Genomic DNA, 15,503 nt, shown 5'->3' with positions numbered 1-15,503 from the left:
TGCCAAGGGCTAAAAAGCTCTTTCCTAAGGGGCGGGGCCTGTCTGGAATGGGCGGAGCTAGCTGTAGGCTCCCAACGCGCTCTGGGGCCGCGTGGAGAGCGGTGTGTGCTTCTCCAAGGTGGAACCTGCGGCACTGGAGCGCTGGCGTCCGCTGCTCGCACCCCTTCCTTGCCGGCCGGCACTTTGGCGCACAGTTTTGCCCAAACCTCGAGAATAAGTGATCAGGTAACAGAGGAAGCTATCCGGGACTTGGAAGGGAGGTAGAGAGTAGAGGGGAGTTAAAGAGGCACATGGAGAAGGTGGCAGGGGTGGGGGAGTGGGTCAGGGGCAAAAATTAATTAAAGCGCCTCTGGAATGAGGCGTTGGAAGATAGCTTTACCATTTTTTCTCCTGGTTTTTTCAGTCTTTTAAAGTCGTCCCTTCTAGATCTTACATAGATTTCTCATCCTGGAACTGTTCGCAGTGAGTTACAAGGGAATTTATGCTCTTACAGATAGGAGGAGACTGATGCAAAACCGGTGATTTATTTAGGCATTGGTCATTGCTGCATATTGCAGCTAAGAACAGATACTCGTTTATCTGTTTTCTTAATTGTTGGCAACTTCTTTGTTTCATGGGAAGGAAGGTTGTTAATATGGTTTTTTAAAAAAATGAAATTCTATATACCATTCCATTTCGGAGAGGTTCGTTGTCCACTATTGGAAGAGAGTAAAGAAAGTTGATAGAAAAGCTCAATTAAGGAAAGGTGTAGTACCTTGTGAGGATGGGAAAAGTGGATAATGACTGGGTGTGGCCTTTTCAGCCACACAAATCAGCTCCTCTTACTAACTTCTGGTCCAGGTCACCCCCCCCTCCCCCCAGCTGTTGAAACATCTACTTAGATCTACTTAGTCTGCAGAAATTCTCTTGAGAATTTGACTAACCTCCCTGCTTAGACGGGAAAAAGTAATAAGAGACCCATGAGAAGTATTATAAAACATAATTATACAAACATTTATTGGGGCAACTAATAATAAGCCTGGGTGGAAAGAAAGGTGTACTGTCCTTCCCTACATTCCCAAAGTCTTTGGTGGGGGATGTGGCCCTAGTATTTTGCTAATCTAGGTAGAGGTTATCCAGTTACTTAGCTGGTGACTAAGCACAAGTCCCTGAGCTAGATGATGTGTGAACAGAATTTTTGTGAAAAGATCATGATCTGGATTCTCAAGAATTTGAGGGAAAATATTATTTGTACACAAACCCTTGCAATGTAAGGCAGTATGTGATATGTATCACAGAAGAAGTAAAAATGAGGTGCTGTAAGGAAACAGAAGAAGGGATTATTGAGGAGTGGCATTTGTGATGTCAGGGCCTTTTCAACAGAGAAATACAGTGCTCTCTGTAGTGAGGTATTCTTCCTCTAGACTGGAGGGGACCACTAGAGGTGAAATGGAACAAAATCTGTACTAGAATATGAGCTCAGCAGTAAGTCTACACATAGTTAGATGACTTTTGCCAGACTCTGCTTAGCCATGGGGCATAAAAAGGTGAATAAGTCTCCAAGGAGGCCTTCACATTTACAGTCCCTCTGTATCCACTTCAGCCTGGATATTCTTTCATACTTCTGTGCATGGGCTCTTTCCCTCACTTTTGTCAGGTTTTTGTTCAAATATTAATGAATACGACAGAAGTTCTTCAGCTACCCTTTCCACAGTAGCATCCATGTTTCCTGCTTTACTTTTCTTCACCTACTTATCACTTCCTGACATTTTCTAGGATTTATTTTATTTTATTTTTGCCATTTCCCATACTGGGCTATGAGCTCCATGAGAGCAAATATTTTATTTTGTTCACTACTATATTCCTAATACACAGAAGATGACTTGACACAGAGAATGTGCAATAAAGACATGGTGAATAGATATTGAGACTCTTCCTGGGAAGACAGACTAGGATCAACAATTACAACATGATTATAAAAAGGACCTAACAAGGAGGGTAGTACTTGGGAAGCCCAGAGAAAAGAGGGATAGGGTGGAGGAAATGGTCACAAGGTGTCATTTGCATGATATCTTAAAAGATGCTAGGGCTTGTTGAGGTGGATGTGGTAGGAAAGGCACTCTAGGCAGAACACTGCATGCAAAAGCTGGCATAGCTAGTGTATGATGCATGTGGTAAGAGGCAGAAAGTTAGACTTCAAAGCTCTGTTGATTAAGGAGAATGACATGACAACATTTGTATTCTAGAAAGATAACTGGAGAGTGCATTGAGAGGGGGTGTCTGGCTATGGGAATTTTATTTGTTGTATTTTAGAGGTCTAGATGAGAGATGCTGAGGGCCTACAGTAAAGCAGAGGTGACAGAAAGGGAACGAAGTAGAGAGAATACACAGCAAGTAATCATCTACTATTAGATGAGATCAAAGGTGATAGGGCCAGAGCAGGAATGACCATGACCATCAGCCTCCTGACTGGAGCAGTTTAGGAGGCATTCATGGAAAAGATACTGAGACCTAACTTTCACTGCTCTAGCTTCCATCTGTTTGTATATTTATTCAACTATAGCTATTATGTAAAGGAATTGTGTATGACATGGGAAATAGTCCATTTTAGTCACAGCCATAACTCATAAGATTTTAGAGATGGGACAATTTCAGAGATAACTCATTCTCTGCCAAGAGGTGGTTTTTATAGTGACTAGAATGGAGTTTTATATTCAGCTCTTGGTTATTTGAACTGTACCCATTTTCAAACCTTTCAGAACAAATTCTGAGCAGGAATTTTCAGGAGGCATCCTGAAATGAAAGAATGCTGCTGATTTCACATTTTAAAATTGAGTCTGTTTTGCAGTTACTAATTCACTTCATTGATGAAAGACTCCTGGGATTAAAAAGGTTTTCAACAAGCTTAGACATGTGCTTCAGGCAGCATAATATAGATTAAGGGGCAATGAAAAGGTTTCCCGAGGCTTTAACTTATTCCTGTCTTTGATAGAAATTAATTTTGTTTCCTTAGATTATCGGATAACCTTTTAGGACCTTACTTTCCTTGTCTACAAAATGGAAGTTTTAATCTGCCATCCTTCTTAATTAAGTTTACACATTGTAATATTCTGGGTTGCTTGAAAACCAGTGCCTAAACTCTGCCTTTAAGAGGTTCCGCTTTTATTGTTCTGGAGTGAAGCCCATGGCTGTTGTGTTTTGTTCTGTTAACTTTGAAGTTCAGGAAAATTTTAAACGGCTTGATAGTAAGCTGATTGAATTGTACTTCCATGGGAAGATTTTCTCATCAAATTATATAACATAAATAAATAGATTGGGAAGGCTTCACATTAATTGAGGAGAAATTGTTGTATATAAATCATTATGCTAAACAGTGAGGGATATAAAATCTCCACTCTTAATATAGTCGAAGAAACCAACAACAAAAAAACATGAACATTTCTCCTTTGGAAGAGGCCCATTTAGTATCCCCCCCCGCCCTAGAATTGAGGAGTCTATCAATATATATCACTTCAATTTTTAAAAACCCATTCATTTTAAAAGAGGATCTTGCTCAGATCAAGGTGAGATGAAATGACTTGTGGATGTTGAGGACCCAGTGTTTTCACCTTACGCTGGGTGTTAAGGTGAAAAGGGATGCATCCAGACAGGGAGGAAGGAGAGGCAGATTGCAGTGAAGAGACTGAGAGTCTAGATAGAATTACAGATTAGATAGTCAGAAGGATAGATTGCAACCATCTTAAAAAATCCCTGAATACTTAGGGGCTTTGAATTTAATTCACCAGCCAAGAGGGAAGATGAAATGAGTAGCATAATCAAAGCTGTGCTGTAGGATAAATAATGTGGATGAGTCAATTAAAAGAAACAGGTATACTACAAAGTTTGCAGTTAATCAGAAATGGGGTGGGAAAAGGCTGAGCTGGATTATGGTAGAGAAATTACAAAGAGACATTTTGAAGGAAAAAAATAGATGGTTGATGTATGGCTTACTTGCACTGTGCCTGGAATTCTCCATATTGGTTGAGTAATACCTCAAATTGGGCTACTTGAAGTAGAAGGGTTGAATAATGAGGAAATAGAGAAAGATGTTAAAAAACCCTTCATTCAGCAAATTTGGCAGGATGAAAAAAAGGAACAAGGCAGTGGATGAAGCAATATAAAGGATTTTGAAGAGTTATCCTTAGGCCTTACCTGTGGGGCATTTCTTCCATGATTCAGTACCAGTATCCGGGGACTGCTTCTCAAATCTGCAAGGGAAGAAAATGAATTAAACACCTGCAAGACTAGAAGCACTGACTCATGATGACCAAACTAAAAAGTTGTATTTGTAGCCAGAATGCGGTGTAATTACTAAGGGTGTCTCAAGAGCTAGGATTGGGTTTTCTGCCAATGGCAGAACATTGACTAATGATACCAATTTATACACCCAAATTTATACACTCAACTTATACACCCAAAGATTGCTTGATAAAAGCAATGATAGCTGATATACTTTATTTTTAGAGTGATTTTCCAAATTATTTCCCAGGACCTCACTTCTGAAGATACCAGTTTACTAAATTTGAAAACCTGAGGATCCCCTAGCCTTCTGTGTGTCCTCCAGTTAAATTCTCATGTTCTCAAATCCTCCACTTAATTCTCATGTTCAGACAAGTTTGGTAAACTTTACCTAGAATTGTTCTTAATCTTTAATTAATGGCAGATTCTGGACTGGAACGCAGCCCAGTGGTCTTGACCATGCCTGTTAGGTTCCTACAGCTGTTTTTTATGGTGAAAGTGTGAACCCTCTGCTCAGCAGTTTTGTACTTAAAAGACCTGGTTTCTGTAGGTTCAGCATATGCTTTAGTGACTCAGCAATTGAAACAGGGCTATTTGGATATTTTTTCTCTTTAATGTGAACAGTTGGAATGACCTTGTTTATTAATATGAGTGTGCTGTATGAACTTTGTTTCAAGGTAACTAAATAGTGGATAAGGGAAATTAATTCTTGGTAGAATTATAACTAATAAAACAGGAAGAATAAGAAAAAGTTTATATCACCATATTGCTATCCATACTGGAGTAGTGGATCTAGGATCTAGTAGTGGATCTAGGGGCTGCTGAACTCATTAGGTGAAAATAGATAGCCACTGTCGCGACCCCTTGCCCGCAAGGAAGACGCAACTCAGGAATCTTCTTTCAGCAGTTTATTCAGGCCCTTGATATTTCTTCTTCTCACTCTCGGATGCCCCTCCCAGCCTTAATAAAGCATCCCAAGCCCCAATGCAAAGCTGCCGCGTGGAGCTTTCTCACAGGGTGGTGAAAAATCATGTGCCAACTCTCCTAGATAAGGAGTTGTTTGTCACAGACCACAGTGGAAGCCGGCGCCATCTACTAATGGCGACCATAGTCTGCAGAAACAGCAGAAGCGGCTCACCACAAGCCACCTTATAGTAAATGAAACACATCAATAGTACCTGACCCACTAACCACCTTAGTCATAACCAAAAAAGACTTCATGTGCAGCTTGGTGCAATGCAGTAGGAAAACTAAATAGAGACATTTAGTTTTAAGTGTTCTTAAGGAAGAAAAAAAGACTCTGAGTAAGCATTTAGTCTACTGTTTATTGGAAATCCTGTGAATAGAGGAGTACATTAAGCCATATCTCTAGTATGCAATCTTTCAAATCTAGAATAAGGGAAGTTGTCACTATTCGCAAATTGTAGTCCATAAACCAGCAACATTGATATCTCTGTGAGATTTTGGTGAAAATGCAAATTATCAGGCCAACTGAACGAGAATCCACATTTTAACAAGACTCCTAAATAATTTGCTTGTATCAAGTTTGAGAAGCATCATACAGGACAATGACTTCATTTCTTCCATAAATAAATGGTAAGGATAAAAAGGGACAGAAACGGGCTTAGCGTAGATCTCTTGCCTAGCACATGCGAGGCTCTGGGTTCGATCATCAGCACCACATAAAAATAAATAAATAAAATAAAGTTATTGTGTCCAACTACAACTAAAAAATATTTCTTTTTTAAAAAAGGGACAGGAACTCTTAACTGTTGATAGGAAATTTAAAAGATGTGTTCATCGATTGTCATGGTGGATGTTTTGTATCTTGACATACAGTAACTATAAAAACATTTATTTGATAACAGGAAATTTAAATACTGATTGTATATAAGAGGATAGTAAGGAATTATTATAAAATTTTACATGATATTATTTTAAAAGCCTTTACCTCAGAGAAGATGCATAATGAAGAGTTTTAAAAAAATTTGATTCATGGGAATGGAAGAGTATGAAAATTAGTCATTATTAATTGTTGAAGTTGAGTGATATGGTATATTAGTCATCTTTTTGTCATGGTGACTGAATACCTAAAAAAAAAACTTTAAAGGAGGAAAATTTTATTTTGGCCCATGGTTTCATAGGTTTCAGTCCAGTGGCAACAAGTGATACCATTGATTCTGAGACTGTGGTAAGGCAGAGCATCCTAGTGGGAGGATGTGGTAGAGCATAGCTGCTTACCTTATGGAAGCTAGGAAGCAGGAAGAGAGAGGAAGAGCCTGGGGACAAGATATAGTTCCCAAGGGCATATCCCCAAGGACTTACTCCTTTCAACTAGATCCCACCTCCTACAGTCTCCACCATCTCCCAATAGTCCATTCAGCTATAAATTCTTCAATAGATTATCCTTTGATGAGGTTAGAGCCTTTATAATCCAACCACTTCTCAAAAGCCTTATCTCTGAATATTGGATACCTTCAATACATGAGCCTTTGGGGGACATTTCAGATCCAAATTATAACAGGTAGGTACTTGGGAGTTTATTGCACTCTTTCCTATTTATATGTGTATTCATAGTATGGTAAAATTAAGTAAAAAGGCATGGAGTTGTACTTTACAATAGAATAGCAAAGATAAAATCATTTAATATTTAAGCAATTATGAAGGAAAACTCTCAAATATGGAGGCATTAAGAATGAGTTTAGAAAATCTACAATGGAAAATTATATCTGAAAATGTTCTCACTATCACATCCATCATATCAAACCAAATGCCATCCTACTTGAGTAATTCTCAGAAAAGAAGAAACAAGATTTCGTCAGAGAAGGATATTGAATATATGTCTTGATTTTGAGTAGTTGGACCCTTAAATGTATGAGGACATTGAGTGCAGCTCATTGTGTTTAGTCAGCTTTTTCACTTCTGTGACCAGAAAGACCTGACAAGAACAATTAGAGGAGGCAAAGTTTATTTGGGGGCTCTTGGTATCAGAGGTCCAAGTTAATAGATGGCCGATTCCCTTCCCTGTGACTCAAGGTGAGGCAGCACATCATGGCACAAGGGCGTGGCAGAGGAAAGTGGCTCAGGACATCACATCAGGAAGCAGAAAGGGATAGAGAAAGTTCTTACCATGGACAAACTATAAAACTCAAAGGCATGCCCCCCACCCCACCCAGGGACCCACCTTCGCCAGCCACATCCTACATGCCTACAGTTAACACTTAGTCTCTATTGAGGAATTAATGCACTGATTAGGTTAAGCCTTTTATAACCCTGTCATCTCTAAACTTTCTGGCATTGACTCACACATGAGCTTTTGGGGGACACCTCATATCTAAGGCTTAACACCTTGGTATTGCTGTTCCCTTGCCAATGTGTTAAAAAGTCAGGCATCACATTCTGAATTCTATTAGATTTACAGCAGTTGGTTATTTCACTTTTAAGATCATTTCTTTAAATCTAGATAATCTGTATGATTTCAATTTCAAAGATGGAACCTATAAAGTAAGTGATCCTACAGGTATATTTTAACTTTGCTACTACTTACTAGCTAAGACTTCTACCAGAGAAGTTTTCACATAGCAGTTTTCCTATGTGTTAGAATTGCCTAGAAAACTTTTGAAGCTATTCTTGCCCCAAGAGGTCATGATTTGATTATTTCAGTTCAGTGATTCATGAACTTTAGTATGCATAAGAACTACCTAGAGGGTTTTTTTTTTTTTGGAGGGGGAGGGTACAGAGAATTGAACTCAGGGGCACTCAACCACTGAGCCACATCACAAACTCTATTTCGTATTTTATTTAGAGAAAGGATCTCACTGAGTTGTTTAGCACCTCACTTTTGCTGAGGCTGGCTTTGAACTCAGGATCCTCTTGCCTCAGCCTCCAGAGCTGCTGGGATTACAGGTGGACATCCCCCTGCCCAGTACTTAGAGGGTTTTTAAAAACACAGATACAAATTTAAAACACCAAGTGTTTGTAACTTCTAATTTGCTGGGATTTTCATTCTAACTTTGGCTTAACTCTCATGGTTTCATGCATTGCCCTCCCAGGAGCTACACTCAATGAGTCTGACCCTGGGACACATTGCCTGTCCTTATAGGCCTTCCTTTGAAATCTCGATTCAAGCCTCCATTATTCTTTCATTCCTTCATGCCTACAACACTAGCACCACATGGACAACACCAGGTGTGCCACTAGCTCAAGCAGTAGTGGACCCCTTGGATCATAGCAGCAGTAGCCTCTGGGTGCCACGGCAACTGACAATGATGAAACTAATCCTGGGAAAACAACTTTTTAGGCAGTCCTATGGGAGCAGGGTACTCCTGCCATCACTTCTCAAAGCAAAGTCTTTCAAACAAATTTTCACTTTTATATACATGAGTCTGGGATGAGTGGGACTTGCTGATTCTTAAGATGCCATCAAGGCCACTTTCCTGTTGTCTCCAGGCAAAGTAGTTGGTTTCTCTTCAGTGGCACTAATGTCTTCAGCAACCATAACTTCCTTGAACCAAATTTTACATGGGCTTTTCTAGCTAAAATGCAAGTTTTTCGAATGTTTCTTCTCTGCTTTCTGCTTGTGATTACCACAGTAAACCTGGCTAAAAGTACCCAGCAATACAAATGCTACTGTCTGAATTGAAATTTCCTCCACCAGATAAACTAGTTCATCACCTTTAAACCCAGCCTCACATAAAACCTCAGGATATGGAAAAAAATGTTGATAAGTTCTTTACCAGAATGTACATGAGTGGCCTCTAATCCAGTTCCCAGAAGAGTCCTTATTCCCCTCTGGAACCTCAGGAGCACACTCTTTATTGTCTCTATTCATATCAGTATTCTGGTCTTCTGAGCCCACACCAGCATCATCATTAAACTTGGCTTACAACACCATAAGGCTTCTTTAGCCTGCATCTCTAAACATTTCCAAAATCTTCTCACAAACTATCTCTACAGGTTTCTGAACCACATGGTCAGGATCCTCACAGCAATGATTAACCCCAGTTCTTGGTACCAATTTTGTTATTAGCTTTTCCTCACTGTGGCCCCAGACACCTGACAAGAACAACTTAGAAGAGGAAAGATTAATTTTGGCTCATGATTTTGGAGGTTTCAATCCATGATTGTTTGGAAGGCTCCATTACTTGGGACCTGAGTTGAGACAGAACATTATGGCAGAAGGGAATGGTGGAGGAAAGCTGCTCAGGTCATGGTAGCCACAAAGCAGAGAGTAGGTGGGCAGAGACAAGAATCCCAAGGCCATGCCCCCAGTGCCCTACTTCCTCTAATCATGCCCCACTTGCCTATAAGTGTCCATTCAGCTCTCAGTGGATTAATCCATTGATGGGGTCAGAGCCAATCCCTTTCCCAAAGCCTCACTGGACATTGCTGCATTGGGGACCAAGCCTTTGATGCATGAGGTTTTGGGGGACATTCCATATCCATACCATGGAAATAGTCTTCAAGTGGATAGGATAAAAACAAGAGACCTTCTCCTCATCAGCCCAAACTTTTCTTGTCTCCACTTTTTACATGTATCTGAGAATCTGTTGCCAAACCACAGAGACAGAATTGCATTGATGGGTTGTGCAGACCCAGAGTATGCATAGGACATTCAGGACTTGGGTGCTGGAATTGAGGCCATCATCATCTAACCTGAAAAATGTAACTGGACATGAAGGGTTCAACCATCAGTTTTGCATATTTGTTTTTCTACAGATTTGCTAATTTTTAAAAAATCAGCCATACTGTATAGGGGTGGAGTTCTGTTGCATTTTGCTTTAAAATGTTGGCTTCTTTCTTTTTTTTTTTTTTTTTTGCTATGATCTGGTAAATCTTAACCATTAATTGTGTCTTTTAGCTTGGCATTCTTGTAGCATAACTAGTTCTGATGGCTGGGAATAAAGGAAGAGGTCGTGCTGCCTATACCTTTAATATTGAGGCTGTTGGATTTAGCAGAGGTGAAAAGTTACCTGATGTAGTGTTGAAACCACCTCCACTATTTCCTGTAAGTACCTTATAGTTGAATTCTCAATGTGTATTTTTTCATGTTTCAGAGAAAATTAAAATTCTGTTAGGGTTTGAATATATAATAGCATTAAGATATCCTCAAGTATAAGAAAGTAAAATAGTGTGTTTTACTTACCTTTAATTTAGCTATTCATTTGTTCTTCCCTAAACCTTTTCTAATTTTCCAATTGCTTTTTGTTGTAGATGGACAAGATAACTTTATTTTATTTATTTATTTTTATGTGGTGCTGAGGATTGAACCCAGTACCCATGCATGCTAGGCAAATGCTATACCACTGAGCTACAACCCTAGCCCCCAGTTGCTTTTTTAAATCTTTTTTGTTTTTGTTTTTTGATACTGGGGATTGAACCCAAGGTACTTTGCCACCGAGTTAAAACCTTTTTTTTCCCCCTTCACATTATTATTTTGAGTCAGGATCTCACTAAGTTGCTAAGGGTCTTCCTAAGTTGTTGGCTGGCTTTGAACTTGTGATTTTCCTGCTTCAGTCTCCCTAGTCACTGGGATTATAGACACACATCATCATGCCCAGTTTATGTTGCTTTCTTAAAATAGTGAAAACAAAACTGTATATTTAATTCTGTCAATATGCTAAGTACTTTGTGAACCAAGAAAGAATTATTTTCTAATTTTTGTATCTTCTATTTTTATTATTGATGTATTTTAATTATCAAAATAATATTTTAAAATGTCAGGTTTTACAATGGTTTTCATTCTACGATGCTTTCATCTAACAATTTTCTTTATTTCTTGTATTTATAGAATGTAATTTTGCTCCTTAGTATACCATTTGTCCTTTTCTTCCCACTGAACTTTTCTTTTTGATGGTGGTGTTTGTTGTTTTCCTGTTTTACTAGTTTCTGTAAATATGTATGTTAGTGTTCCTTTTAAATTTAGTGCTTATGTTGCAAGCTTAACTGGCTTCGTGTCTAATGTTTTAACTTTATATTTAGCTTAAAATATAAGCTCATATTTCCAGATGTGAATGTGCTGTGGTTTAAAAGGTAGAATCCATAATTAACCACATGCCCTTTGCTTCATGAATCTTTTCCAATTTCTAGTGGAAAAACCCTTTATTAGAGGATTTATGTCAGGAGAGGGTCCTGTACAAAAGTATCTGGGGATCTAGATGCTCACATAAGGAGTCTATGCTTTTTGCTCTTGATATTTTGTCTTTTTGATAGTGAGTATAGCCTAAATTCATAAGACAAATATCTTAGGAATATCTTAGGTATAGGCATAATGTCCCTTTAACAGGGGTTTCTTTTAAAAGAAGCTCTTCTTAGCTGGGTATGATAGTGCATGCCTATTATCCCAGTGACTCAAGTCTCAGGCAGGAGAAACATAATAAATAAGTTCAAGGTTGGCCTGGGAAACATAGGGAGACCCTGTCTCAGTAAAAAAATTAAAAGGAATGGAACTGTAGCTAATTGGTAGAGCATCTAGGGTCAATCCCCAGTACCTCAATCAGTCAAACAAACAAAGAAGCTCTGTTCCATGTGTGAAGAGATTACTTCTAAATACAAGGAATGTTAGTACTTGATGGTGTTTTATACTCAAAGTAAACTTAAAATTCCTTGATGTTGATTCAAAGGCTCTGCCTGTCTGGCTTTTCTCATATCTTTCCAACCCCCTCCTACCACTCTTTCTCATTCTGTTATCTATTCTGGCCTTCTTGCTCTCTGATGTCTTTGTCCCTGCTGGTTCCCTGTATGGAATGTCTGTTCTCCAATCTTTGCATGAATGGCTTGCTGATCTTATCCATATCTCTACTCTAATGTGACTTCTCCAAGAGGCCATGCATGCTTCCTCGTGTAGATCAACCATCTCTAACCTTTATGCACTCTTGTCATCTTTCCTCTGACTTCCTTCATGTATTTGTCATTTATCACTAACTGAAATTGTATCTCACCTCATTGTATTACTTGCTTATTGTGTGTTTCTTCCCTGGAATATAAATTCCATTTGGGCAGGGGCTTTCACTACTTCCTCGTTGTATCATCTATTTTCTAACCATGTCTGGTTTATATTAGGTATTCATGAAATAGTTGTAGAATGAATGAATGAATGCATTCCAAATCAAACATATGTACTGTATCCTTATTCTCTGAAATAAAAAAAATGTCTTTGCCATGTATTCTGGGAACTCGCTTTTCAATGAATCTATATGTCTAATTAGATATACCTACACATATATGTGCATGTGTGTCTATGTGTACGTGGGATATTTAAAAATCAAAATGTGTCTTCAAACTCCTCTTTTGCCATGTACTCATTATATGGGCTTCAAAACTATTTCTTCATTTTTTCATTGTACAAGAGGAAATACTTGTAATAGTTTGAGAGAATGAATGTTGAATTTTTGTATTATTTTTTATTTTTTAATTTTTTTTTGGTAGTAGGGATAGAACCGATGGGTGCTTTACCATTGAGCTACGTCCCCACCCCTTTTTCTTTTTTATATTGATACAGGGTCTCACTAAGTTGGCGTAGGGCCTTGCTAAGTTGCTGAGGCTGGATTTGAACTTGAAATCATCCTGCCTCAGCCTCCCAAGTCACTGGAATTACAGGCATGCACCACCACACTCGACTGAATGATGAATATTGAGATGACCCTGTTTATAATAACTACTTGTTAAATGATAATTGCTATTATTTATATATGTATTCTTATGCTATTGCTCCCACCAATTACATCATCAATAGTTGAGATTAATAGAAACTAGAGCAGTTTCTCCCATATGGGTGCCTTGATTTTTAAGCTATGGAATCACATTGTTTGATAGACAATATAACAAAATGATTTTCAGTGTAATTTTTAGGGTCAATTTAAAAAAATTATGCTTCTTTCATACCTCTAAAATAAGAATAAAGTAGGAATGGCTAAAAGATAAATAGATTATGGAAGCTCAACATCTTTTAATTGCAAAAGTTATTGCCTATAAAACACATACCTGTAAAATTCAATAAAATTGACATTCTCTAGAATGTAGATGAAAGAGATGTTAAAAGAGATTTTACTTACTAAAAACACCTTTGTTTCCTAATTAAAACAGGATACAGATTATAAACCAGTGCCACTGAAAACAGGAGAAGGGGAAGATTATATGCTGGCCTTGAAACAGGAATTGAGAGAAACAATGAAAAGAATGCCTTATTTTATTGAAACACCTGAAGAAAAACAAGGTGCGTATGAGTCTGTTTCATGTTGTGATTTAATGACTGTGGATAAACAATGTCTAAGTATAAAATATGTGATCATTTAATGAAAGTTTATTTGATTTGCTTGGAGATTAACAACCATGGTTGATTTGAAAGAAAAGATATTTTGTACATTTTTTAATTTTATTTATTTATTTTTTGATACTGGGTATTGAACCCAGGGGAGCTTAACTACTGAGCCACATCCCCAGCCCTTTTTATATTTTATTTTGACACAGGGTCTCACTGAATTGCCTTAGGGCTTCACTAAGTTGCTGAGGCTGACTTTGAACTTTCCATCCTCCTGTGTCAGTGTCACTAGTATTACAGGCATGCGCACCACTACCTGGCTTCATATGTTATTTTTTAAAATACTTCTTACAATAGAAGTTGTATATGTTCAGTGAAAATTATGAAAACCAAAAAACTTTTAAAAGATGAAAATTACCCAGGCCTATACAGAACAACTATTAATATTTTATTGTATGTTCTATATTTTTTCTTTATAAAATTGTGTTATATACTTTCCTTCTGCTTTTTACCCAGTAACATTAGCATTTTCTCATGTCCTTTTTATTCTCAAAAACTCAAGGTACAAGGTGTTTTTTTCTTTTTGCTGTACTGGGGATTAAACTCAGGAACACTTTATCCCTGAGCTACACTCCTATCTCTTTATTATTTTGAGATATGGTACCTCTCAGTTGCTGAGACTGGCCTCAAACTTGTGATCCTTCTGCCTCAGCCTCCCAAGTAGCTGGGATCACAGGTGTGCACCACTGCACCTAGTGGAAAGTACAAGTTTTAGTAACTATTTGTTATTACATTGTGTGGATATAGCATTATTAATTGTAAATAATTCACTTTTGTTAGATATAAGGTTACTTATAGTTTTTTGCTCAGGTATATAATGCTATGATTACTATTGTTTTTATTCGTATCTCTAATTATTTAATATTTAGGTTAAAAATTGAAAATCCTTGATTTTTGGCTTATCATTTATGTGTCTGATATGGTAGAAAAATAAAATTATGTATTCATTGCTAATGCTAAGGGCAGAGAGGAAAAGGCTCAACAGTTTCACAATGGAGGTGGGAAGTAGTTTTAGAGAACATGAACCCACTCCTGAGTAGTTATTTAGCACAGTAGAACTATATTGATTTTCAGTTTCTGCCCTTAGTTGTCGAAATTAGAGAAATCAATACATCTTTGAGTTCTCGAAACAACATCATTAAACCATGAGACACTCATGTGATATCATCTCATTCCATTAGTATTGAAAATGCATTCCATTTTTCTCTCTCTGAAAGACAGAATTGGCTAAGAGTCAAAAAGGAAGTCTTATGGTGATCTTATATGTGATCATAATAAGCATGTTAGGCAAGATCACTTAATTTTCAAAATATATTGCTTGAAGTTACTTAATGGTTTGATAAGAAATATTTTTCCTCAAAACTACTTAACTTTTTTTCTTTCATGATTATATTGCATGCTTTTGTCTCTGTTTAAAAATGAAATTAAAGCTCTCATTTTTTAGATTTAATAAAGATTAAATGAACTAAATAAATATTCTTAATAGAAAAAATGATAGGTCAGGGTATACTTTAGTCCTCTTGAAATTAGTCTTTTCTCTAGATTATGGGACAGATTTGCTTAATTTAATGTTGTCATTTAAGCACATGTCTCATTTAAAAAGGTATCAAATTCATTCAAGCATTTATGTGAGTCTTTTAAACAGGGTTTAATTAAGAACATAATATAGTGTGGGAGTAGTTGGCTTGTACCCCTGGATCAAGGGGTACTTTTTTGTTGTTAACTATGCAATAAAATATAAATCTATGTAGAATCATTTGCTTTGTTTCTTTTAGGAGAAAACTTTTATAGAATTTTTAAATTGATACAAGTAAATTCTCCTTGAAATCCTCATGTTTACCTGTCATTCCTGATGTAATGTGTTTGAAAAATACTGATTCAAGGGCTAGGGGCTAGAGTTGTATTTCAGTGGTAGAGTGCTTGCTTA

The 15,503-nt window shown here is 37.5% G+C and overlaps 1 protein-coding gene across 2 annotated transcripts in view; it reads left to right on the top strand.

Annotated features, from left to right (window-relative positions):
* Nucleotides 1-111: 111 nt before the first annotated feature.
* The window catches only part of Polr3g (RNA polymerase III subunit G), a 34,512-nt gene continuing 19,120 nt past the window's right edge, over nt 112-15,503 (top strand). For both annotated transcript variants that reach the window (XM_071612424.1, XM_027927486.2), the window contains exons 1-3: nt 112-225; nt 10,118-10,264; nt 13,342-13,471. In XM_071612424.1, coding sequence (XP_071468525.1) covers nt 10,148-10,264; nt 13,342-13,471 — 247 coding nt within the window. In that variant the 5' untranslated portion in view covers nt 112-225; nt 10,118-10,147. The remainder of the gene's footprint in view (nt 226-10,117; nt 10,265-13,341; nt 13,472-15,503) is intronic.

This window comes from Marmota flaviventris, chromosome 5, assembly GCF_047511675.1.
Source record: "Marmota flaviventris isolate mMarFla1 chromosome 5, mMarFla1.hap1, whole genome shotgun sequence".
Lineage (NCBI taxonomy): Eukaryota > Metazoa > Chordata > Mammalia > Rodentia > Sciuridae > Marmota > Marmota flaviventris.
Note: the sequence above shows the minus strand (reverse complement) of the source record. Positions and strands in the feature narration are given on the sequence as shown.